The sequence below is a fragment of the Terrapene carolina genome, unplaced genomic scaffold (assembly GCF_002925995.2).
Source record: "Terrapene carolina triunguis isolate 2854851 unplaced genomic scaffold, T_m_triunguis-2.0 Scaffold69, whole genome shotgun sequence".
In the NCBI taxonomy this organism is placed as follows: Eukaryota; Metazoa; Chordata; order Testudines; family Emydidae; genus Terrapene; species Terrapene triunguis.
In genome coordinates this window covers 27,182,953-27,207,058 of record NW_020664420.1, presented here as the reverse complement: position 1 = coordinate 27,207,058, position 24,106 = coordinate 27,182,953, and the positions used below count along the sequence as shown (strand labels likewise).

General features: G+C 39.7%; 2 protein-coding genes across 3 annotated transcripts in view; one reads left to right on the top strand and one right to left on the bottom strand.

Moving 5' to 3' along the window:
* The window catches only part of PLPP1 (phospholipid phosphatase 1), a 120,909-nt gene extending 113,422 nt beyond the window's left edge, over positions 1-7,487 (top strand). For both annotated transcript variants that reach the window (XM_026649093.2, XM_026649092.2), the window contains exons 5-6: positions 2,554-2,730; positions 7,312-7,487. In XM_026649093.2, coding sequence (XP_026504878.1) covers positions 2,554-2,730; positions 7,312-7,440 — 306 coding nt within the window. In that variant the 3' untranslated portion in view covers positions 7,441-7,487. The remainder of the gene's footprint in view (positions 1-2,553; positions 2,731-7,311) is intronic.
* A 14-nt stretch (positions 7,488-7,501) lies between these two features.
* MTREX (Mtr4 exosome RNA helicase) overlaps positions 7,502-24,106 on the bottom strand; it is an 83,520-nt gene continuing 66,915 nt past the window's right edge. Inside the window, exons 23-27 of the mRNA XM_026649091.2 lie at positions 22,441-22,546; positions 18,331-18,387; positions 16,637-16,799; positions 8,438-8,542; positions 7,502-7,947 (exon numbers count right to left, since the gene is read on the bottom strand). Coding sequence (XP_026504876.1) covers positions 7,895-7,947; positions 8,438-8,542; positions 16,637-16,799; positions 18,331-18,387; positions 22,441-22,546 — 484 coding nt within the window. The 3' untranslated portion in view covers positions 7,502-7,894. The remainder of the gene's footprint in view (positions 7,948-8,437; positions 8,543-16,636; positions 16,800-18,330; positions 18,388-22,440; positions 22,547-24,106) is intronic.

The window sequence follows — 24,106 nt, the reverse complement described above, 5'->3', positions numbered from 1 at the left end:
CTTTGGAAAGTAGCAGCTTTGAATGTACAGTGTGCACACTGTACAAGTATTTACACAAACTTAATGGTTATAATAGATGCACGTGGTTTTTGAAGTTGGCTGTGGAAGCATTGACCATAGGTTGTTTGTGTATCATGGTAGCACATGAATCCTGTGTGGCTCAGTTGATAGCCCTTCAGATTCTGGACTGCAAAGTTATGGATTCAAGTTTTACACCAAGATTTAAGCTGTTGACCAGTGCTGCTGCTGCAGTTTTGAGACACTGAGCACACATCCCAGCTCCATTAGCTCTTTCTTGTAAAGCTCTTGTAGATGATAGGGTAATACTAGTGTGCTTTTTTTCCTGGGAATGGATGGGTTTCAGTGTTGCAAACTGAGTTATTGCTGAGCTCCCAAATGGCTGCTGTTCACTAGCAGTCACTATTCAAGTTGTACCATGAAGCAAAATCAAAACTGTCCCCATTAAATATATTATAAAGCATTTAGATTTCCTGCATTTGGAAGAGGCTGTGTAAAAATCTTGTGAACACTGAAGACACAAAACACAGTACAGAAGAGTTGGGGTAAAATAACAAGGAGTTTTGCTTAAAACAGCATCACTAAAAAGCCACTCTGCAAACTTTTTGTGGTGTATATTCATTACTAATCTTTATAACCTGTTCAACTTCTTGCTTACATCCAGTACAAGATTTCTTAAGCGTGTCTAGGGATTCTTAAGTTGTATGTTGGATGGACTGAAGAAAAGCTCCCCTCAGCTGGAACATGGGGTCTCTAGCCTCTTTCTGTACTGGAGATAATGGAGTGTGATAGACCAAGGCAGTGTCTTGTGTGGATTATATGGGGAAGGTAACATATAAGATCTTCTGACCTGTGTTTTGTACTCCTGAAGGGGGTTTGTAGGAGGGAGCACAAAAGCTGTGATGGAAGGATAGGCTGATATGAAGTTAGAAAGTTCGGTTATGCTTAAAATAGCTCATGCCCTATCTGAGTATAATCATTTTAATATGAAGCTGGCAAACCTCTTCCACTTGGGGGGGGGGAGGGGATTTCCACATTCTGTAGAGTAAAACATCAGCTGTTCAAAGGCAATAACTAGAGCCAAGGCAGGTTAAAATGCATTTCAATCTTACTGCTGGGACTTGGCTTTGGCTCGCATCAGATGCATTTATTTATCATCACAGGTCAGGCCTCTGTGTTTATGCCTTTTTAAAAACTTTTTTAAAGCAGCAGAATGCACAGCAAGGTAGCTGCTTCACCAAGAGGCAGGAAAGAAGGGGGGGGGGGAGAAAGGAGCTGGGGGGGGGGGGGGGGAAGAGAAGTTAAAAATGGCCACAAACTTTTAGTCCCTCCCACCCCCACACTAAGAATCTTTTTCCAATATTCCAGGACTTTTGAGGTGCAGTCTGTAGAGTAACAGTTTAACTCCAGTGATGTAAATACACGTGTAGGTAGCCACATTATTGAAACTTTGTCAAAACAACCTAAACACATTTGTAGTTTTGTGGTGACAGCTGATGAATGTTGGTATCCTTCGTTGTAATAGCTAAATTAGCTTTCTATTTTGCAATTAGAACCAGAATTTTATGCTGAATTTACACAATTATGATATGGGCTTTATTTATGTCTACACTAGCACTTATGTCAGCCAAACGTTTGTTGCTCGGGGGGGATGCTCTCCTGCGGACATAGCTACTGCTGCTCATTGAGCTGGTTTTATTATGTCTACGGGAGAGCTCTCTCCCATCGGCATAATGCAGCTACACGAGCGCTCTTACAGCAGTACAGCTGTGCTGCTAGAAGCTTGTATGTGTAGACATAGCCTAAGTGGCAGGCTGTATTTAGCACCATTAGTTATTGCAATCATGTGTAGACAATTAAAGGCCTGTATACTCCTACTTATATAGTCGTATAACTATTCTGTATTCTATACTCACGCTGTTGTCTTTTGTTGCTTCCTGTTTGGAGTATGAAAAGTGTTTTTGAAACCCTGCAAGTTATATCTGACAGCATTTTAACAGCCTAAGAAGATGGCTTAGCAATGAAGGAAGAGCTGGCTAGCTTTAATCAGTAGAAATAGATATTGATCTAATCTCTACTGTTCACTGAGATCTTTCTTCCACTCCTTAAATGGCTTTAGTGTGGCACCAGCATCTTATAATTCTGAAACAATGTAGCCCTTTGTCAAATCAGTGCTAATGGACTATATTCCTTTACACAACATATAACAAACTAAGGGTGGGGAGTAGCATAACTATACAAAACATTAAGACTATAGTGGAATTATCACTGAAATCTCTGTATTCATGTTGTACTGAGCTGTTGGGTATTTACACTAGAGTAACATAGCTGGGATTTGATATCCCGGAACTACTATGTTGTTTCGAACTAACTTAATATTCAGGGGTATGGAGCATAGTATACTTCTGAAATGTGAATACTGAATCATGTAACTTCTGATTAACCTTGAGTTACCTGGGGCCATGACATCAGCCAAGCAGTTCCAGATGAAAACTGCTTCGGAGGTGCTTCATAACAACTTTTCCTGTCTTTCAGCTTTATCTTCAGGCCAGAATGAAAGGAGATTGGGCAAGACTTGTACGTCCCACAGCGCAATTTGGTCTCATTGCCGCATCTATCTACGTGGGTCTCTCCCGTGTTTCTGATTACAAACATCACTGGAGTGATGTGTTGACTGGACTCCTTCAGGGAGCGGTGGTAGCTGTGCTCATCGTAAGTTCATAAGTAGTTCACTAAGCCCGAATCAAAACTATTTTAAAAGTAGGTTTCATGCCATGTGTGGTAAGCCTCGGCTTTGTTCAGGGGGAAATGTACAGACTTTCCACATGGTGTGAAAAGTAGCAGGGTTGGGGTAGGGAATAGAAGAAAACGTGTACAGAATTAGATCACATTATTACCACCATAGAATGTAGAAGCCCCAGTAATGGACCGGGAACCTAACTGTGCTAGCCTCTGTACAGAGTGTAAGATCTTTGGGGCAGGAACAATGTTTGGTTTAAGACAGATGAATACAGACAGGGGAGTACCAGGAAACCATGAGCGTGTACTGGCCAGTCGGATAAGCAGTGATCTCAACACACCAGCACTGTAACTGTTAATTTTTTTGTAGGCTTAATGGGAAAGGAGGTTTAAAGATGAATTTGAAGGAGGATTAGGTAGTTCCCCCTTCAGGGAGCTCCTCCCAAGTACAAGGGGCAGCATGGGAGAGAGCATGAAGGTGCCTGTTTGAAAATTTAACGAGCGAGTAATGGCGGATAGCATCATGGGTAGATCAGAGGCAAGTGTTGTCACCTCAGTCATGAATGAGAGATGACAGGTAGGTGGTGATAGGCAGTGAAGGGCTTTGAAAATGAGGACAAATAGGGGTGACAAAGCCAAAGTGACAGGCTAGGAAAACTATTTTTGCAGTAGCATTCTGACTTGAGCGTGTAGAGGAAGGCTGTGTTTGTCAAGACCAGAAAAAAGGATGTTCCTGTAATGGACATGAGTCTTAGCTGTATGGAGAGATAGGAAAGACCATACCTTAGATGTTTTGTAGAAAGAATCGGCAAGATTTAAACATAGCCTGGATATCGGGACCTAGAGAGAGGTCAGAGTTGACGGGGATGTCCAGGTTGTGGGCCTGAGTGACAGACATGATAGTGGTGTTGTCCCGTGCTTAGGTGAGGAGGGAAGCGCAGGAGAGGAGATTCAGAGCTGTTAGCCATGTTGAGCTTGATCCACAAGATGTCCGAGATGGGTAGAGATTTTAGTATGGACAGAAGGCAGCCTTGGAAAAAAGGGTAGATCTGAGTTGTCAGCAGAGAGATTACCCAGAAATATGGTGTAAAGGGGACCAAAGACAGAGCCCTGTGGAAAGCTGGGGGGAGGAGGATCCCCAAAGGACTTATAGGGGACAGCTAGGGGTCACCAAATGAAATTAATAGGCAGCAGGTTTAAAACAAATAAAAGGAAGTGTTTCTTCACACAATGCACAGTCAAGCTCTGGCACTCCTTTTCAGAGGATGTTGTGAAGGCCAAGACCATAACAGGGTTCAAAAAAGAACTAGATAAATTCATGGAGGATAGGTCCATCAATGGCTATTAGCCAGGATGGGCGGGAATGGTGGCCCTAGCCTCTGTTTGCCAGAAGCTGGGAATGAGTGACAGGGAAAGGATCACTTGATTACCTGTTCTGTTCATTCTCTCTGGGGCACCTGGCACTGGCCACTGTTGGAAGACAGGATACTGGGCTAGATGGATCTTTGGTCTGACCCAGTAGGGTCATTCTTATGACACTGATGAGAGCAATCTGAGAGGTCAGAGAAGAAGCGGGAGGACATTCATGGAAGCCAAGAGAGGACAATATTTCAAGAGGAGTACAGTCAGTTTGAAAGGTGGTTGACAGGTCAAGGATGAGGATGGAGTACTGCTGCTGTGACTGACATGGCTAGGAAAGGGTGAGTAAAGACTTAGAGCAGTTTCAGGGGAGTGCAAGGGGCAGAAGCTGTATTTCAGAGGGTCTAAGATTGAATTGGAGGAGGAGAATGTTGACTGATTTTTAACAGGTGTGCTCAATGAGTTTAGAGATTAGAAGGAGAAGGGTTGGTAGCTGGAGAGGTAAGTGGGGTCAAGGATGGGTTTAAGATGAGAGACTAAAGCAGGTTTCTATTGTGATGGGAAAGAGCCAGAAAAGAGGAGATGTTTAAGTAAGGGAGGGGATGAGTGGTAGAAAGGAGAGCAAGAGCTGGCATTGGGTCATTTGGGACAAGTGGAGGGGTTAAGAGAAGGCAGGAAGGAAGATCATGTCTTTTTAAAATTTTTCTCTTGGTAGAAATCTGTAAGACCCTTTGCAGAGAGAGGAGGGGAAGGTTTGAGTGAGTCAGTCAAGGGTGGTGAAAATGTGGCTGGGATTGAGGACATGAGATTCAATTAAGCTGGAGAAGTACAGGTGTTACTAGGCCAATGTGAAGGAATAGAAAACAAATTGTTGAGGAGGAAGTCAGGGGATGCGGCAGATGTCAGAGGCAAGGAGATTTGTGCTGGGTGGGAATTGGGCAGAATGGATAACTTTAATTTTGTTTAAAATGTCAATTTTATGTTGAGGCCTAAATTTACTATAATCTAGCATTAAATTAAACGGACAACGTTCAGGCATTACGTGTGACGTTTTAAAGAAGGGCCAACCACTGAATTGCTGGAAGGCACTGGCAGAGTTTGGAGTGCTGAACTAGCTTTTGGATAACAGTAGCCTCTTCTACATGGTCAGAGAATATTTCCTCTTCAGTTTATTCAACTACTGTCGCTTATTCAAAGTTGAGAATCTGACTGGGAGTCAGATTTGCTTGTTTTCCCTTTACATTTCATTTTCATTCATAAAGGAACAGAATGAGGCCTTCCAGTTCTAAAATCTTGGATATAGAATCAGAACTGGAAGGGACCTCGAGAGGTCATCTAGTCCAGTCCCCTGCAGGTGTTTGTCCAACCTGTTCTTAGAAATCCCCAATGATGGAGATTCCACAACCTCCCTGGGCAATTTATCCCAGTGCTTAACCACTCTGACAGTTAGGAAGTTTTTCCTGATGTCCAACCTAAACTGTCCTTACTGCAATTTAAGCCCATTGCTGCTTGTCCTATCCTCAGAGGTTAAGATCAACAATTTTTCTACCTCCTTCTTGTAACCTTTTATGTACTTGAAAACTGTTACCGTGTCCCTGTCTTCTCTTCTCCAGACTAAACAAATCCAATTTTTCAATATTAGGCCATGTTTTCTAGGCCTTTAATCGTTTTTGTTGGTGACCAGAAACATAGTTCAGTTCACTACTAGGGGTAATATGTTGTTTAATTCAGTTTTTAAATGATTTGTCAAGCCATCAGTAAAAAGTTAATCTTCCTCTAGAAAATAAGAAATAGTCGCCATTTTCTAACACATGTAAAAATTAAGGCTCTGAAATGCATGTTAAACTATGCTAGCTTAACTGGTTTTCCTGGCAGGATGATTTTCACTGGTTGTCTTTCTTTAGGAAAATAAAGTACAAATACAAAACAAGATGATAATCTAAATCATGATTTCCTACTTGATTTAAATCAGTCCACCCTGGGTCAGTATAATGGGGAAATGGAGCTAGACAGGGGGAAAGAGGTGTGGTGGGAGCCATAAGTGAATGGCAGATGGACAGAATTATATTATTTGAAAAATGCTGTGAAGGGAAGCTGGAACCAGGTCTGCTGCTAGGCAGCTAAAGAGGGAAGGTGTCTGGTGTAGGGCAGCAGGAGGCTCTGGGCTGTTTCTGGTTGTCAAAGACTTTAGAACTAGTAAATCTCATCCTTCTTCCACGCTATGAATAAAAGCTAGGTGGAGGACAACACTCTTTCCTGGTTCCTCAACTTTGAACTAAAATGAAGGAAATACTCTGTACCTGCAGAAGAGGCTACTTCTGTCAAACACTAGGTTTAGCACTTTGGTTCCAGGGTTAGGGTTAGCCAGTGCCTTGCAGCAGTTCAGTGTTTGACCGTTAAAATATTAAGCAGCAGATGGTTGCTGCCAGTTTTTAATTCAGTAGATAACCTTTGTTAAAAGTAAGTTTGTCAATTTCAAATAGGTTTTGTGTGCTGATCGGCCTCTCTGAATATTTTGTCCTCCTTGGGTTGAGTGCACAGTACATAAATGGCATAAAGTTAACCACAGATTCTCCTAATGAAGTGTTTATATTATAAAGCAGAATATGTATAACAATTTGCAACTTATTTAAATATAAAATGATAGGAATGCTTTGAACTGTGAACTTGGAAAGGATTAACACCCACACTGATGCATGCAACTTACACTTTTAGAATGTCCACTCATAAGGAAGGTTGTAGTGATCCTCCAGAAACCTAGCGTGTGCAGGATTTGCTTGGATTGTATGAAACTGAGGTCAGCCAATTAATAAGTAGACTTTTTGAGCTAAACTTAGTTTCACTATAAATACATACTTCCTTTTTTCTATTACATCCCAAAATACTATAAAGGAAAAGAATGAGCAAGCTGTCACCTGAAATATTAGATTGATCAACTACCAGAAAATCTGAGCTTTAATGTAAATAGCTCTTGTAGTCACTTTTCCTCTCAGAACCAGTTAATTTAGTGCCCTAGCTCCACATACCACTACACAAGACCAATCCAAATGCATAAGAACTTACACTGTAGGACTACCTCCTTAATGTGGATAGTTTTAGTTGACAGACACTGGGCATAAGGTTTTACAGGATTCTAGTCCTCAAGACAAAAGTGCCAATTACAGGATTCTAACAGTGTATAATTTGTTCACTTAGGTGGTGTACGTATCAGATTTTTTCAAAGTGAGGGGATGTACGTTTAAACCCAAAGAAGAAGATTCGCATACAACTCTACATGAGACACCAACAAATGGAAATCACTATGGCAGTAATCACCAACCCTGAAGAATTGCTGAGCATGATCCTGTGAAGTCTCCTGCTTTCTAAAAGAAAAATGATTAACGAGTCTCCCTATGTAAAATAAATAAATGCCTTTAAGGGACTGCTGCTGCTATATCTCTTGGATGCTCACTTTACATGTATATAGTAACATATAACAGCATTGTGTATATCTAATAGCTTTAAAAATTTTTTAATTCTATTCAAGCTTACTGCTTATAAAAACACAAATGTAATTTTTTATTAAAATAACATGGTAACACTTATGTACAAACAGCACAGTGTATGTAATATGCTTTGCTAGAATGCTTCCTGTTTTAAATGCTTACACCATTAAATGTCTGTCTTGGGGGTGAAGATGGCAAACTGGCCTGATGCCACCAGTCTAAAATTATTCTGCTCCGTGAGCAAGTCTCAGATTGCTTCCCAATCCATAATGGTCTTCCAGAAAATAGATTTCTTATAGGTAGAGGCTTGCAGCAAACACAATATCTCTCTTGATTTTGGTAATTCCTATCAAAAAGAAAAAAACAGATCAGTATGCCTGTCATACAGGTAGAAACTGAACTAGATAATGTGGTACCTTTAACAGGCCCTGAGACTTGTATAGTCTATGTGCACAGTCGAAGTCATGACTTCAGACTCATGGATAAAGTACAGATAATGCATCTAGCCTTCCAAAGGTAGAGTTTCTGCTTTTAAGCAGTTATAGGTATAAATCTACCAAATATTTATGGGGAAAAAAAGCTAGCTTTTACTCCTGTTGCAAATAAACTCTCTAAAGCCAAGTCAGACCTTCCAGTACCCATACCTCTCTATAGAAAGAATCAAGTTGACAATGTGTTAAATTAAGAGTGCTTTTATCTCAGATAATGTAGCATTTTCAATAACAATTCAAAAGGGAAGAACTTGGCTTAAATATTTTCTTTACAAGCTGAAATGATTTAGTTCATAGGCACATGCTTTCACCCCTTCTATTTATAACCATATTCTAAATACATACCTTCCGCAAACTTATTTTCCAGCTCTGTGTTTCCAATGGCCTTTGCTGCTTGACACATCTGTCGGAGCAATTCTTCTAGCCGCCTCATACAACGAATTATGCTACCTAGATAAAAAATGAAACCTTTGTTTTTTAGCTGTCACTTCACTTAATAGCAACAAGAAAGTTGACTAAATTCATTACATGACATATCATTAATGTAATTACAGGATGTAACTTGGGCTGCTACATGAAGGATATCCTTAAACCGTACAAGTTCAGGCCTACTTCCTTAAGTACAATGCTTTGGATTTGTAACAGAAGTCCATTTTAAAACCACTAACTGACAATTTCTAGAAATGAAAGCTGGAACATGAAGTTTATTGGCAAATTTAGTTCTTGTACATGGCCACCTCTCTCACTCAGCTGCTCAAGAGTTTTAGAAATCCTGAATATTGCACAAGAAATTTAGCCTGTAGTACAGGCACAAGAGCTAGAGATGCTCAAAGTATCAATACCTCCTTCTACCCTAGCCCCGCATTCCAAAAAACTCCAACCCCAGCTAAAGTAACTTTTCTATGGAAAGGTGATTGTCACTTGTCCAGACAATCTTTGCAGCTAGAGAAGTATAAAATAGAATAAAAGTCATGAACAGCTGAAACACAGATAACCTTGAAAGGAACAACCAATAGGCATTTTACACACAATTAGCTCTTTTTCCAGAGCCTTTCCTTCACTACCTGAACTGACAGTAGCATTTGTTTTTTATACATGGATTCCATTGTCCACTATTCAAACTTTAAGGGGCAATCCGATTCTAAAAGCAATGGGAGATTATTGAGCAGATGAGCTTTGCATGGAGGTGTCAGACTGTGTAGCAGAGAAAGTGAGCTGGCAATGGGACAATGAATAGGGCTAGGGGAGACTGCACTAGATTCTGGTGCATGACATGTTCCCCATCCTGTACAGGTGTATAGCATAACTAAGTACATATAAGCACAGTACTTGAGATACCTAAAACAGAAGGGAGGTAAGTAAGTAGTGTGTGCTATTAGACAATTTTTGCTGCTTTGTTACAATCTAATTTAAAGCTAGTTTATGGTGTGGAAATATCTGTCCAGTATAGATTTCACCTTTGAATAGTTTGACTAAACAGCACTGAAGTGATAGCTATATGGAGAACAATAAGCTTCAGTGTAATTTTTCACCTAACTTTCCAGCAGATCGTGCATTTACTACATGTAGTGCACTATCTGCTGTGGACGAGCTTCTGTTTGATGAATTTTTTCAGGCAGAGTTGTGACTCCACAGACAACTGACACAATAAAGCAGAAACTGGTCTGTAAGAAGACTGTAGAAGTGACAGTTCAGAGTAGGCCTGGGTGGCAGAGATGAATTAAAGACACTCACTCCTCTGAAAATAAAGCCCTAATTCCACAATTGTCTGTATTCAGTGAAAGCCTGAGCACATTTGTTTCATTAAGGCATGGGCATGCATATGAACACATTCATTGCTGCCATTATGTCATCTACTACAGCAGCAGTAACTCCTATGAGGAGACAGTATCTGTAAAACCGCTTGTCGCTATTGTAGGTTAAAAGCCATATGGAGTCAATTACTGAGACAAAGCACAAGTCCAAAATAAGTGAACCATCAGCAGTTCCCCTGAGCATAGCCACGCTGCATTTTGGCAAACATCGACTCCGTTTTCTGGAAGTCCCTGCTCCAGTCTGTTTACAAGAATATAATTCCACCAAGTACCAGCTTACACAGACAGGCTTCGTTATAGCTGGGATTGTTGCAGACAGGCTTTTGTACATTCAAAACAAAGTTGTACACAGCAGCCAGTTATTCCTAAACTTACATTATCTTCCTTTTAAAAAACCCAAGTCAATCTATAAATGTTTAAACAGATTATTGCTGGGCAGTTTTCTTTTTCAAAACTCTAGGTCCCTTTTCTGTCCCCTCCACCCCTACGGCTTGTAAGTATAAAACCCTGTCATGGCCACTTTACTTCTGATTGATAGGCACTGGGTTGATTTCTATTCACAAATCAATGCTGCTGCTATTAGCAAGAAACCTTTCTTTGGGAAAGATGCACAACACTCCACCCCCCCATTTTGGAAACAGCTTCCTGCACTCAAAGGCTCAGGCTGCAACAGGAACATTAGGAGCCGCAGTTGGCAGCGGTAATGCAGAAGGACAGAGCTGCTCAGAAGTGTTTTCCAAAATCTATTTCAGATTTGATAAAACTTGTTCAAACACCAGGCAGGTTTCCACTGGAAACCTGCGAGTGTTCCAGCGTCTGCAGCTCGTGGCAGGGAGCCTGCCAGCCACTGGAGCACTGACAGGAGTCAGGCATTCAGTTTATAGTGAAGGAAAAGCTCTGGAAAAAGAGCAAATTGTGTGTAAAATGCCTAGTGGTTGTTTCCTTCAAGGCTGTTCATGGCTTTTATTCCATTTTATACATATCTAGCTGTAAAAATTGTCTGGACACGTGACAATCACCCTTCCATAGAAAAGTTACTTTTGATGGGGTTGGGTTTTTTTAAAATGCTTGCTATGGCTATGGTAGTAGGGGGTAGTGATATTTTGAGCATCTCTAGCTATTGTGCCTGTAGTACAAGCTAGATTTCTTGTGGCTCAGGTCTCTGATAGCCCTGGGGATTCCCAACCCCAGGACAGTCTGCATGGCAGGGCTGCCACAGACCCTGGGAGCCCTGGCGGCAGATCACTCAAACTGACAATCAGTTTCATTTATTTCCCCCTGCCCCCCAAAACACCGTATTTCACTATTTCCAAAATGACATTTTTGTCTTTCTGAAAAGTTTCCACAAATTTGGTTTTATTCCAATGGGGAATTAACCCAACTTCTGAAAATCCAAAATTCTTGAATTTTGACCACCTCCAAAAGGGGGGAGGGGGGGGAGAGGATCAATTTGTTTTTTTGTTTGTTTGTTTGTACCACCATCACTGTTAAAAATGTCCAACCCCCATCGACCCTACAGCTTCCCTCATTGCTACTGTTGGCAATGGAGCTATACTGCTGATGAGTTGCAAAGCCCAATTTTTCTACCAGAGATCCTGCTGGTCCAGAGCACAAAAAACCTGGAGCAGGATGTAGTTGTCTACCATGTAATAGTGAAGAAGATACCCACTAAACAAGCCCTTCCTCTTACCACTTGCTGTGAAGAAAAAAAGAGGAAAAAACAGGGGGGTAGTATCCAAAACAGCATTTTAACTCAGTACAATGTGGTGTTTTTGTAATAATGAGGAACAAATTAAGTATGCAAATGTTTAAGCTCTCCCCTCCCCCCCAGAATGTCAGATCTTCACTTCAACCCCTGCCCACAACACAAAGGGGAACAGAAGGTATTAATCCTGGCCTCAGTGCCAAAGGCTTCCACCCCCTCTCGTAGGTGCCAAATGCCTCCTACCACCATGCCCAAGTTTCTAGTTCTCACCCCATCCTATCCCGCCATACTACGTGTTGCTTTCAGTGTGGAAGAGAATCTTGTAGTATGGGGGCAGTATTAAATTAGAAAGAGTTAGGGTTTGTCCAGACAAAATAGTGCGAGGCACGTCAGGGCGTAAATCTACAGCTCACTAGCAGGCCATGCTCTGTCTATGTGAACATTGCTAACATGCACTAAAAGTTCCCTCATATACACAGACCTACTGCCAACATCTAGACAAGTCCTTCAATGGAGACTTGTATTTAATATCACAATAACCACAGTGTTCCTCATTTTATTACTCATTTTCATATTCAATTCAATAAAAGCTTGTTTTTTAATTTACTTGAAACCCCTATATCAATGTACCACAGGATTCAGTGCCACTATGCTGCAGAAACTCAGGTGCTTTAATATAAAATGTAGGTGCAGTGTGGTACAAAGTCCACAATGCTCTATCTGGGTAAATCTTCAGAGTCAGCATTTATTTTTGGACAATTCTGCAGGAATTGTCTCCTTTTACAAACCCCCTTAAGGGAAGAATCATGCATCTTCACCCTCACAAAAGATGAAAGATAGACCCGTAAGGTTAGAGGAAAAGTCTGCTGGCTCCACCACCGCAAAGAATGACCAGAAGGCTAGAATAATAGCTAACAGCCTGGGCTGTGACTCTGTTCCCCATGTGCAGCCAGCAGTCCTTTTATTCAGAACATAGGCAGTATGTAACAAATGGGAAAATGGTATTTTTAATTTTTGTGTGGCCTATTCAGCCAAGAGTGAACTGGGAAACACAGGAAGAACAGCTAGCTGGGAGTAGCTCTTGATTTCCATCATCTGTTTCCTTCCCTATTCCTTTGGAGCGTATCTCCAAGGGATACAATTTCTTTCAGTGGTCAGAAAGGCAGCCTCTCAATAGGAGGAATCTGCTGAGTCCAGAAGTACAGATTGCCAGGTTTTCTGTTGGTCACAGGAACCTAGCTTAGTAGGTTTTTGGCACCGCACTACACATCAGATTTCCAGCATAAATTAATGATGGCCAGGAATTCAGAGTAAATGGGCAAGAATGTGTCAGTTTCCTTATTTCAACGATTCCCGAACCTGATCGAACACAGTAACATTGTGTAGTGAAGAAAAGTGCCAGCCAACACAGTGCTGGCAGGCCAGGCTAGGACACGTGTTCAGCACGTCACCTAATCATTATTAAAACACTGGTTCTTAAGATCAAAGGCAACTCAAACTCCCCCCGTTTTTGATCTTACGATGAAGAAATAATAATTAAACTGACATGCTGAGCACCATTTCGCTTGGACTGCTGCCTGCGATGTCATAGTCATGCTGGCTAACTTGATTCTCCAGAACCACCTTCAAACACAGGGAGATTCTGCCGTACAGACCAGCCCCTAGAGCTGGGGAAATTCTGTTTTTGTCCTTTTGCTTTGGAGGATCTTGCTGTCTCTTACCTGTGTATGTAGGTGATGTAAGCCATAGGAGTGGAATCCTAGGGCAGGATAATGCAACTGTAGAAGTTTCCCTTCTTCAAAGAAGAAAAGGGGAGGAGTGAGACAATTTTTGGTTTGATGCCCAATTTCTTGCAGAGGCCTGGGGGTTGCTGCCTTCACTGAAAGTGTATTACACCATTTGAAAAGAGGCAAAGGAATTAGGTAAGGTTCATGCTGGAAGTTTTATATAACCCTGAAGTCACATCAAGGACATAATGGCTCACAACCCTCAACCTCAGTGGAATTAAGCATTAGGAATGATCTAAACTCCTTAAACTCCAGCTGCCCTTCAGACTCCTTGATAAACAAAGAACAAAACCCGCCAAAGCTAATGAATCAGCAGAGTTTTCATAAGGATAAGATGTGGTAGTGGAGACGCTGCTTGCGAGGAGAGTATTGAGTATTTTAGTAAAGCGCTGAGTACAATTAGCATAAAAAGAGTCTGCAAGTGAGACCTGCTGGATGCTTATGCACACAGTGCACTAAACTGCCCAGAAAGGCTATAAATGTGTATGTGAACTTTCCCTCCGTTGTGCTGAATCCTTGAATGAACATGAGACAAGAAGATTCCTTTCACTGACATACATGCTTCATATCACGAAATGACATGACCCACTGGTAGTACGGGCAAGCAATCGCCTTTCCTTGTGTTCTCCACAGCCCTAAAAGTTCAAAAATATCTACAGGCCTGTCTACATTGAACAGAGCCCTAACAGGTAACCAAGTAAGGTTACAAAGCTCGTGAAGGATTTATACTCAGCACAGGAAGTGAATCGTATTTGCTCTCTCCTTACCAGTTACAGTCTAACAGTATGTCATTTAAGAATGTGCGGAACTTAAGTCTTAGACTTCTCAGCCCAACTATTATCACTGCTAATACCTTTGTGAGTATCATAGGGCAGAGGACAGACCAAAGTGCAATGTTTTCTTTTGCTAGTGACTATTTCTGCTGGCAAACCACAAACCGATGATGACAGTGCTAATGGGAAGGAGCTTCTAAATCTCTGCTAGATCCACCATTGTTATTAGGCTTCATGCAGAAATTTTGATAAGAGTATAAGCTAGTGTCTTCATCCCACTGTTCTGGCCTCCTTATGATCTTAAGGTGGCCTAAACTCCTCTCCATCTTCTTACTATGAAGATCGGGGTACAGAGTACTGAGTACCTTTCTTGAAACACAAGTTCTACTGCCAGAACTTTAGGAAGTGAGATATAGCAGCCAGTATTGTGCGTTTCTTGACATCTTGAGATCTGTGCTGAACTTTATTCTGAAGTGGATTGACTCCCATCTGCTTGTGAAGAGTGATACCCTGTCCTTATTTCTAGGAACCCTACTGCAGACACACCAATGGTTTGGAGTGGAAGGAGGGACTAGTCCAATTCCTGGGTCCAGGCTTCCCCTTGGTGATCCATACCTAAGTTTACCCCTGGAGTCAGGAGTCTCTTCTCTGGTACCTTTGCTGTGGATAAAACTAGGAAGGCTTGTAGCCCTTTTTTGGGTTTTGTTGTAGGGAGTGAAATCTTTGGCTATTGTCAATCACCACTTTCTTAGCAAGCCTCTCCCCAAACAAGATTCTACCTGAGAATTTTAAGGCACAAAGAAGAAAAGGGAGAACAAAGAGCAAGAATGCAAAATTATGCAGCTGTTTTGAAGGGGGACATCATTGGGAAAACAAATAAGTGGGAGCTGGGGAAGGAATAAATTCTCTGAAGTGGCTGCACCTAAGAAACTACCAACAACCTAAGAGGGTCTTCTGCGGATTAATATGTGTATGGCACTTTGCAAAGTATTATTAATATTTAATTCTCACTCAGTTCTTTACTCATTTTTCCTCCCATAAATTAAAGCTCAGATCATGGTGCATCACAAAAAAGTAATAAAATAATATTAATAGCCTTACAATGTTATTGAGGAAGAAGTCAATTGTAACACTATAAAAGTAAACATTTTGTACAGCACCAAACCAAGCTTAGTAAGCAAAAAATAAACTAAAGAATCTTCTAGTGTTCCATTTTCAAAGGAAAATAGTTTTTGATAATCCATGTAGTTTTCTGAGCTGGCAACAGAACAAACAAAACAATAAAATACAAAATAATATCAGTAGGGATCAGCTTTCTAAAATGTTGATAGCTGAGACTCTGGCATCAAGTTAAAAGGTTTGAAAGAATTCCCTACAAGGCTTTACAAAATACAAGTTTCACATTCTGTGCTCTCCACTAAATCAAACTGCATGCACAGTGTCCCTAAAGTATCTACCAGAGACGAGCTAGAAAATTAGACCACCACATTTTTACTTGTCAGTAAGCAATACGCAAATATTCCTGAGTGCATTAGACACTGAACTGAATCTAATGGATTCTCTCATCAGAATACAAATCAAGTCCCTTTGCATCTCATATTTTAAAAATCAAACTGTCAGGAAAACAACTTTGTTCCTTTAGATGTCAAAATGAATCATTTTTGTTGACTTTGTTATGGAAACAAAAAACTGATTTTACTATGGCAACTCAATGAATGGGGCGGGGGGGAAAGGGGGCGAGGGAGAACTGACCTCCTGTAATCACAATTGAAATTAAATCAGGATGTATATTCATTAAAGCTGACAAGTAAAGAATCTTCCCTATCTAGTACATTTTTAAGACTCCCTCCTAGCTTCTTTCCAAAATATTTTCTCCTCTGACTTTGTAATTGAGTGCTAAGGACTTAACTTTTACAAAACTAAAGTTATGAAGCAAAAATCTCCACTTTCCCTTGCATACTATTTTGCTGATCATCATTAACTGATGTAACAAGAGTTATAGATTTGTTGAGGCAAACATTTCTGCTTTGAACAAGAAAACTGAGCATTAAAATTCTTCTTGTAAGCACAATATACTGCAATGTTTAGGACTTCTGTGTTTTATAAATGCTACTCTTTTTGGTTAAATAAATTGGTTATTTATTATCAAGGGGTCAGTCAAATTTTTTAGTTTCCAAATTACCAAACAGTTAAATAGACTTAAAATGATTTCTACACAAACTAGAAAAAGTTTGTGGTTTTCTACTACAGAGAAAGCAAATATTTGAAATATCTGGCTTGAGTAACTTTACAGTATTTTCAGAAGGATATTCAGAACCAACTTTGGGCCTTTCAGATTCCTAATTTTCTCCCAACAGAAGAATGCAAACATTAACTACATCACAAAGAACAGAAGTCAATCACACAGAATTTGTGAACTGTACCACACTAACATTTCATAAAATGGAAGTTTTAAAGCAACATACCTTCAAAGACATCGGTCATTTTGCAGATGTGAGCAAAAGTAGCTCCATTCGCCCATGTGTATACTACATCCATCAGGTTGGGTCTGAAGGAGTTTAGGTAATTTTCCTCATCGATTTCCAATTTAGCTTCTGCTGAAACTTTGGCAATTCTTTTAGCACATTCCTTTAGCAATAAAAGGTTTAGTTTTAAAATCAAGTTGCACTGTGACAAATTCTTCAAAATCAGAAACTTAAGTTAGTTTACACTAGAATTTGAAATCTCATTAGAATAAATGTAACCAAGCAATTTACAGTGCAGTTATTAACTTGTATGTTAAAATCTAAGAATGATACATGTTAATTGGCCAAGCTCATGAAGGACTTACATGCAACTTGATGGCATTTCTCTGTTTACGTGTGTCTGAACATAACATGATAACTTTTGAACTCTGCATCTGATCAATTTCAAAATGTCAGGTAATGTGTTCTAGGCCATCAACAGTCAGAACCCTACTGATTTTGGGGAAAAGTGGAAAACCAAAAAGGGGAAAACAAGAGGCACATGAAGCCGATTGCATTTGGTTAGCAGAGACACAGCTTCAAGGATCTCTTCAGTTGTCTATAGCTGTGGCTCTCTACCGGGGGCATGCGTACTCCTGGTGGTATGCAGAGGTCTTCCAGGGGTTACATTAATTCATCTAGATATTTGCCTAGTTTTACAACAGGCTACATAAAAAGCACTAGAGAAGTTAGTGCAAACTAAAATTTCATACAGACAATGACTTGTTTATACTCCTCTAAATACTATACACTGAAATGTAAATACAATGTTTATATTCCAATTGATTTATTTTATAATTATATGGTAAAAATGAGAAAGTCAGCAATTTTTTCAGTAATGGTGTGCTGTGAAACTTTTGTAAGTAGTTTTTAAGTGAGGCAAAACTTGGGGATACACAAGACTAAACTCCTGAAAGGGGTACAGTAGTCTGGAAAGGTTGAGAGCCACTAGTCTATAGCGCAAACATGTCATTGAAGGCACCCAAATAAACACCTTACTGCACACCACCACCCTGCTCATCCTCCCAATAGAATTTAACATGTTGACACCCTAGAATGACTTTTATCCCAGACTAACAATAATGGGGTGATGGAGGGAATGGGGGCATGCATATAGCCCCTAGCATGGGGGAAGAATAGGGGACCCTGTTATAGGGGAGGAGAGAATATGGGGGGCACAACCCCTAATGGGGGGGGGGGGGAAGCTTGTGGGATCCTGGTATGGAGAAGGGGGCATACAGAGTCCCTGGCCAGGGGGAAGGGAGAGTGGAGGGCATTGGAATTCACAGCAAACCCCTGGCTGTGGGGAGCTGCAGGGAGTCCCAGAAATAGATGGGGATGGGAGGGTGGCACACCTGGAGCCCTCAAGGGGTGGGAATGGGAATGGAAGAATTCACAGAGTCCCTGGTGTGTGCAATAAGCTTGAACTACAGAAGCTACGGCCCTCTAATTTGCACAGGCCTCAAAAAAAAGACTGTATAACCAAGAATAACAAAATCCACTATTATGATGGCAAAGTCTTGTGCTAGTATAATTACACAAAGAATTCACCAATTTTACCAGAATTAAATCTCACTCCCGCACTTACGCATATGCTTAACTTTATGCCAGTGAGCTGTCCCACTGAATTCAAAGATTTTCACTGGAAAACTTACCTGCATTTGGCGAAGCGGTCCTGCCAATTGCTCTGTCAATTTGGGCATTTCGCTGGACTGAAAAAGAAAATATTAAACAAGCTCATGAGCTCCATATTCCCAATTTAAATCAAGTTAAATGCAAAATCAAACCTGCAACATTACCAGATATGTTAGTGCCACATTAAACCTTTCTAATGCCTTCTCACACCTGTTATCACAAATACTAGAATCTACTTCAAGTACGTTTATTTAAAAATAGAGCATCTATCTGTTTCTCTGGGTATCCTTAACATGAAAGTTAAAATATAAATTAACTGAACACAAAAGATTGACTTTCAATAAAGAAAACATGCTAATGGGAATAAAAGGCATCCTTTTTCTGTACTAGATACACTTAAGACAGTCCCTCTTTTAAAACTTAAGTTTGAATTTTCAATATTATAAATTATTCTAGAATGTACCAATCAACAGCCATTTTATTATGAATTTGAAGCTTCACTTTTAATTAAGAATGTAGAAAAATGTATAGGTGGAATTTTTATTTTTAAAAGAATGATGTATAAAGTGTCAATGGGTATGAATAAGAATCTCTAGGCTAATCAAGTGCAACAGCCTTGTGTGTCCTGCTTTGAGCCTGGATTCATTGCTGTTACTAATAGATTTTACAATCTATAATATGTTATTATGTGTTCTGTTACTTAACTTTCTATTACTCCTGAGACATGGCGTACATAGGCATCACTCCCATTACAGTAAATTATTAGCATCTGCGACTCTTCACTTCTAGAGTCAACATAGGTGCCACATTTTGCTAGCCATCTGTAGCGATATCTTACATGAATTATTTTTTTTAAAATATGTTCACAATACTAAGCATCACTACAGGAAAATACTTTGAATTTCTTCAAGTATCAGCTGCATAAATAGTGAAGTATTCAGCGCCTAGCATTAACAAACTGCATCACATTTACAGGAACTAGCTTTACTACTGTATGAATATTTATTTTGAATTTCAAAGGCCAGAAGTCCTTGCCAACAATTAGCACTATGAAGTGAATTAAAAATAAGATGTGTGATCTTGATACTTTTATGAAAGAGTAACTCTTACTTAAGTCCATCATATACAGTCATTACTATGACTTGCCTCTAATCCTCCTAGTGAGGATTCCACCCCTCACCCCCACAAAATACTGGAGTAAAATTAGAAAACTCCTTTCAGTTCTAAATGGGGGAAGTCTTTGTGAAATTAGTATAATTTTATAAGTCAGTAAACACAGAGATACTGTTTCTGACAAAAGCTGTATTTACTCCTCTCTCATAAGAGATGTCTTCTTAAACACATCAATCAAAATGTTCATGACTAGAACATTTTCTTTTATGTTGGAAAGCACAGAAACAGATGACTGAGCATTGCAGATTATGTCATTGAGCTTTATTTATTTAATCAGAAGCTAGTATAATGGGGCATCCAGGACAAGCTGTATGATTTAGAAAGTTTGGCAGGCAGAGGCTGGGTATTTCAAAGAGGCGACATGGCTCAGCCGTTATAAGAGGTGTATTTATATTTGCATCACATTTTAAAAGATGGCAAATGTGCCGGTGCAAAAAGTTTAAAAGGGCTAGGACCCTCCAGCCTGCTATACATCTCAGACTTTTAGATTTTATCTGAAAAACTTGATCTTTGTATTGTGTTTTCTGCTTTTCGGCAGCTCTATTGGTGTCCACAAGAGCACAGGTCAGGATTCTAGACTTACATGTAAAAGTCAGAAATACCCTGCAGTTGTCAGTAGTGGCAACCCTAATACAAGTTTTGCTGTAAATCCAAATTTGCTACCTACACTGGAACCACAGCAGTGTCTTGACTGTTAAAGTTTTCAATGTAGGTATGATTTTCCCTCAAAACAGAGTGCATGCTGATGTGCTGCTCCTCCATTGAAATCTTCACTCTAGCTTCTTGGGAGGGGGGACCATACGCATGTGTCAGGCTTGAGGCTCTTCGTTAACAACCCCACTGCATGGGGACCAGACAGCAACAGATTAGTCACCCCAAGGGGTTTAGAGTCCTGAATCTTCATGAAAATATTTTAACAAAATAATTCATGTAAGACATACTAACAGATATTTTCAATTCCAATATTTTTTTTTAAACAACTTTATTGGAAAAAAAAGTCCCTCTCCTGTGGGTTAAGATGAAAAGAGCTTCCACCCTTGTACATGAGAGGGCCTGTAGACCTACTTGGAATTTTCTTGAGTGGGGATCAAGTGTTTGGATTCTCAGTGTTAGCTAGGACCTCATTAGGCAGCTCCCTAAATAGGCTTACACCTGACAATTTTGAGGTATGCAGCTTTGGCCTTATTGTTTATGTCAGTGTTTATGCCTGGACACTGAGCTTGCTGCCAGCCTCATGGAGTCCATGGATTCATCCTTAGCTTCAGTGGTGATGGTGGATATTTCCTTTACTATCAACTTGAATTTACCATGTTAAGGCTTTTTAGGTCACTGCACCAGAACATTATAGTTCTAGCAAAGTCTATGGCTGCCAATGAGTCTACAAGGGCTGCTGAAGAAGTTTAGAAGTCCTACTTAGGGTGGCTTCTTTTAGACATAGTGGATTAGCCTTCCTATGTGGTGCTCTGAGCAAGGCAGAAATTAAAACAGACACGCAAAGGAAGGAGGCCTGGAGTGGGAAAATCTTGGATGTGACTGGTCATCATTCTGCATGTCTGAGTGAGTGAGAAGGAGGAATTTTGCATGTATGCTGTCCCAGAAATTATCTTCATTAAAAAAAAAAAAAAAAAAAAAAAGCCAACTCTCCCCCAAAATGAGACACTTCCACAGAAACTCAGTTTATGTCATCCAGCCTACTTATTGGCTGATAATTGCCATCACCCCTGTCTCCATTGACACCGAAGTTGTAAGAACCCTCAGTATTCCCAGTGAGACTCACAGAGATTAGATGTAGGCATAACCAATTGTAATTTGTATTCCGAATACATGGTATACTCACTTCCTTTATACTACTTGCTCCTATTTAATTCAAAATAGATTGTTATACTTTCCAACCACGCTCCGGGAGAAGCAGTCGTTCCCAAAATATAATTTAAACCTTGTCCTGTAGCTTCAAATCATGACCATGTACAATGACTCTGCTAGTATGTTTCACCTCAGAGTCTTATGTCTTTTTTAGATACGGTACCTATGACAACAGGCACTTGGAAGTACCCGAGTTAGATTATGTGAAGGAATTGAAGCTGTTGCTCACAAAGAGTGAGTGCGAGTGCGTGTGTTAAAGTAACGCTGCCACTCCAGGAGAGGGATGGAAGTGCTATTGTCAGAGAGAAGAGGGATTGCTAAAATTTGATTTTATCACAACTTGCCAAATACTACTATTTTTTCTTTAGTTATATAAAAATTACTACCATAAGATGGTCCAAGAACCTTCCTGTACTTTCCCCTCATTCGTGCATATCCTTTTAAAGACCGCTTTAGGCAAACAAAACAGACCACAATATTCCAGATGCAGCCTGACACTTTCCATAGGAGATACCATTATTTCTTTTCTTTGAAACTTATTTTCCTTTTCATACAACCTAATATGCTGCTAGACTCAGTTTGTGAAGCTGGGTACTGCAATCATCAGGGTACTGCTCATCACACAACTCAAACACATTTAATTGATTTTTTTCAGTTGTATTTCACCATGTTTATAATTACCTAATTTTCTGGCAGTAAAAACTCACTTGATACTCCTCTCCCCCAGGACTTACTGTTATTAACTTCACGCCAATCAGCTTTTGATTTATCCTGCTGGGTTGATAATGATGCTTATAGTTTCAAAATTCACAATTGTCTTTGTAGTACCTTAAAGACTTTATCAGAAATGCAGGGAAGACCATCTACTCCTAGTGAATACTGTGACAGCTATAGCAGAGGCAGGAGAATAGTCAGTGCTTGACTAGAATTAGACCAGTCAGCAACCCTCACTGGTCTGTACTTCAGTAAAGTGGAAACCTGGAAATCTGATTTCAGTGTGGGTCTGGTGTTTACTGGAACATGAATTTGGTTGTTCTACTATAGCTTTGATAGATAGAAACAAACAAATCTATGATTTCTGAAAAGTAACTCACATTCTCTTGAAATACAAAGCAGCTTAGTAATGCAGTTGCTTGTTCTGCAGATAAGTCATTGAAGAGCCCGTTAAACATCATTTCTGTCAGGAGCAGTTCATCAGCACTATAATGGAGAAAATGAGACGGAAGCTTAAGTAACAGACCTCTTAAAGTAGTATTTCCAATTCTATACATTTTGCATTATAAAGTACATTGCGTGCACAAGAGAGAATAGCTTTTTATTTTGACAGTTTACTGGAAAACTGAAAATTAATTTTGATTTGTCGGGGAAGGGAAAGGAGAAGCGAGAAAAGATGTTTCTGAAAAAAATCAAGTCCCTCTAAACCAAAAAAGCTTTACTTAGCCACAAAGAATCTCTTGCCAGTTTACAAGCGAATTGTTACAGCAGCTATGCCCAGTGTTAGTTATCACTTTGACAGCTAGGACATAAAGGAGATTATACAGATCCAGAGAAAGGACAACAGAATAATAAAAAAAAAAGGGTTAGAACATTTGGTTTGTGATAAAGCCTTGAGAAACTGGGATTGCAATTGTTGGAGAAGAGATGGTTAACAGGATACAATTGACATTTTCATGATATTATAGGATATAGCAAACAGTTCAGTGTGCTTATAAAATCTAAAGCAAACCTGGTCATGAGCTATATAAAAAACAGATCTGCAGACAAATCATGAGTTTTCTTTGATTGGGCATCAGCTAAAATACTGTTGCACTTTTACTTCAGGCTTTTTCTAGGCAAAACTCAAATGAAAATAAAAATGTAAAAGCTCAATACAGAAAAGTAGACAATTAGCAAACAATTCCTAAATTACATGGAAGTATGGAATTTCATAATTTCTTGTTATGTACTGCTTAATTCTACTGTGTTATTTGATGTAATAAGATACATCAGAATAGCAAGAAAGAATTAGGGCAACAATTTCATGGAGCAGGCACAAAAACAGCACCTACTGTGGTGTTAAGTTTTAAAAAATAATTGTACTTACCAAGAATTACAAGTTTTTAGTGGCTATAGGCACTTGTACAAAATAAATCTGACAAATTTTCTGAGATATTGAAGTTTGATTTAATTGATACAGATCCCATCCAAATCTTTTTTGAAATATCTGTTCTAACATGGTACATGCCTAGTAAATGCATTACCTTCTTACAATCACATTTATTGTTTTTCACACATCTATTCCTGCAGCCCTTTGGCATCAATTAAATTGTACTCTTCAGTAGCGTCAATGAACTGACATTAGAATAACTGTTGCTACACCTAACAGTTTATGGGCAATCTGGATTAATGGAATACAAGGAACTGGGCTATAGAAATTTAGGGGGCCCTAGCTGTCATGGCATAAATGTATGATATTTGATACAGTAAATATTACAGGAGACTAAGCCCCGGGCTTTGTAAAGAAAAGCCATTGTCCTGGCCTTTTAACAGATCATTTTCTTATCAGTTCAAATTTCCATTACATTTTATCTTTAGGATATTACAATCTTATTGCTTTCACTAGCTTATTCCTTTTTCTTTGGAAGGGATTAAAGAAAATCACTGTTCTCTATAATGCACAGAAAATGTATTTTTAACATGTGCATTCCTATTAAAGGCTTTTAAAAGTGGCCTCTATCATGCTGTAACTAGGATTAGAAATATAATATATGTTAAGCATCA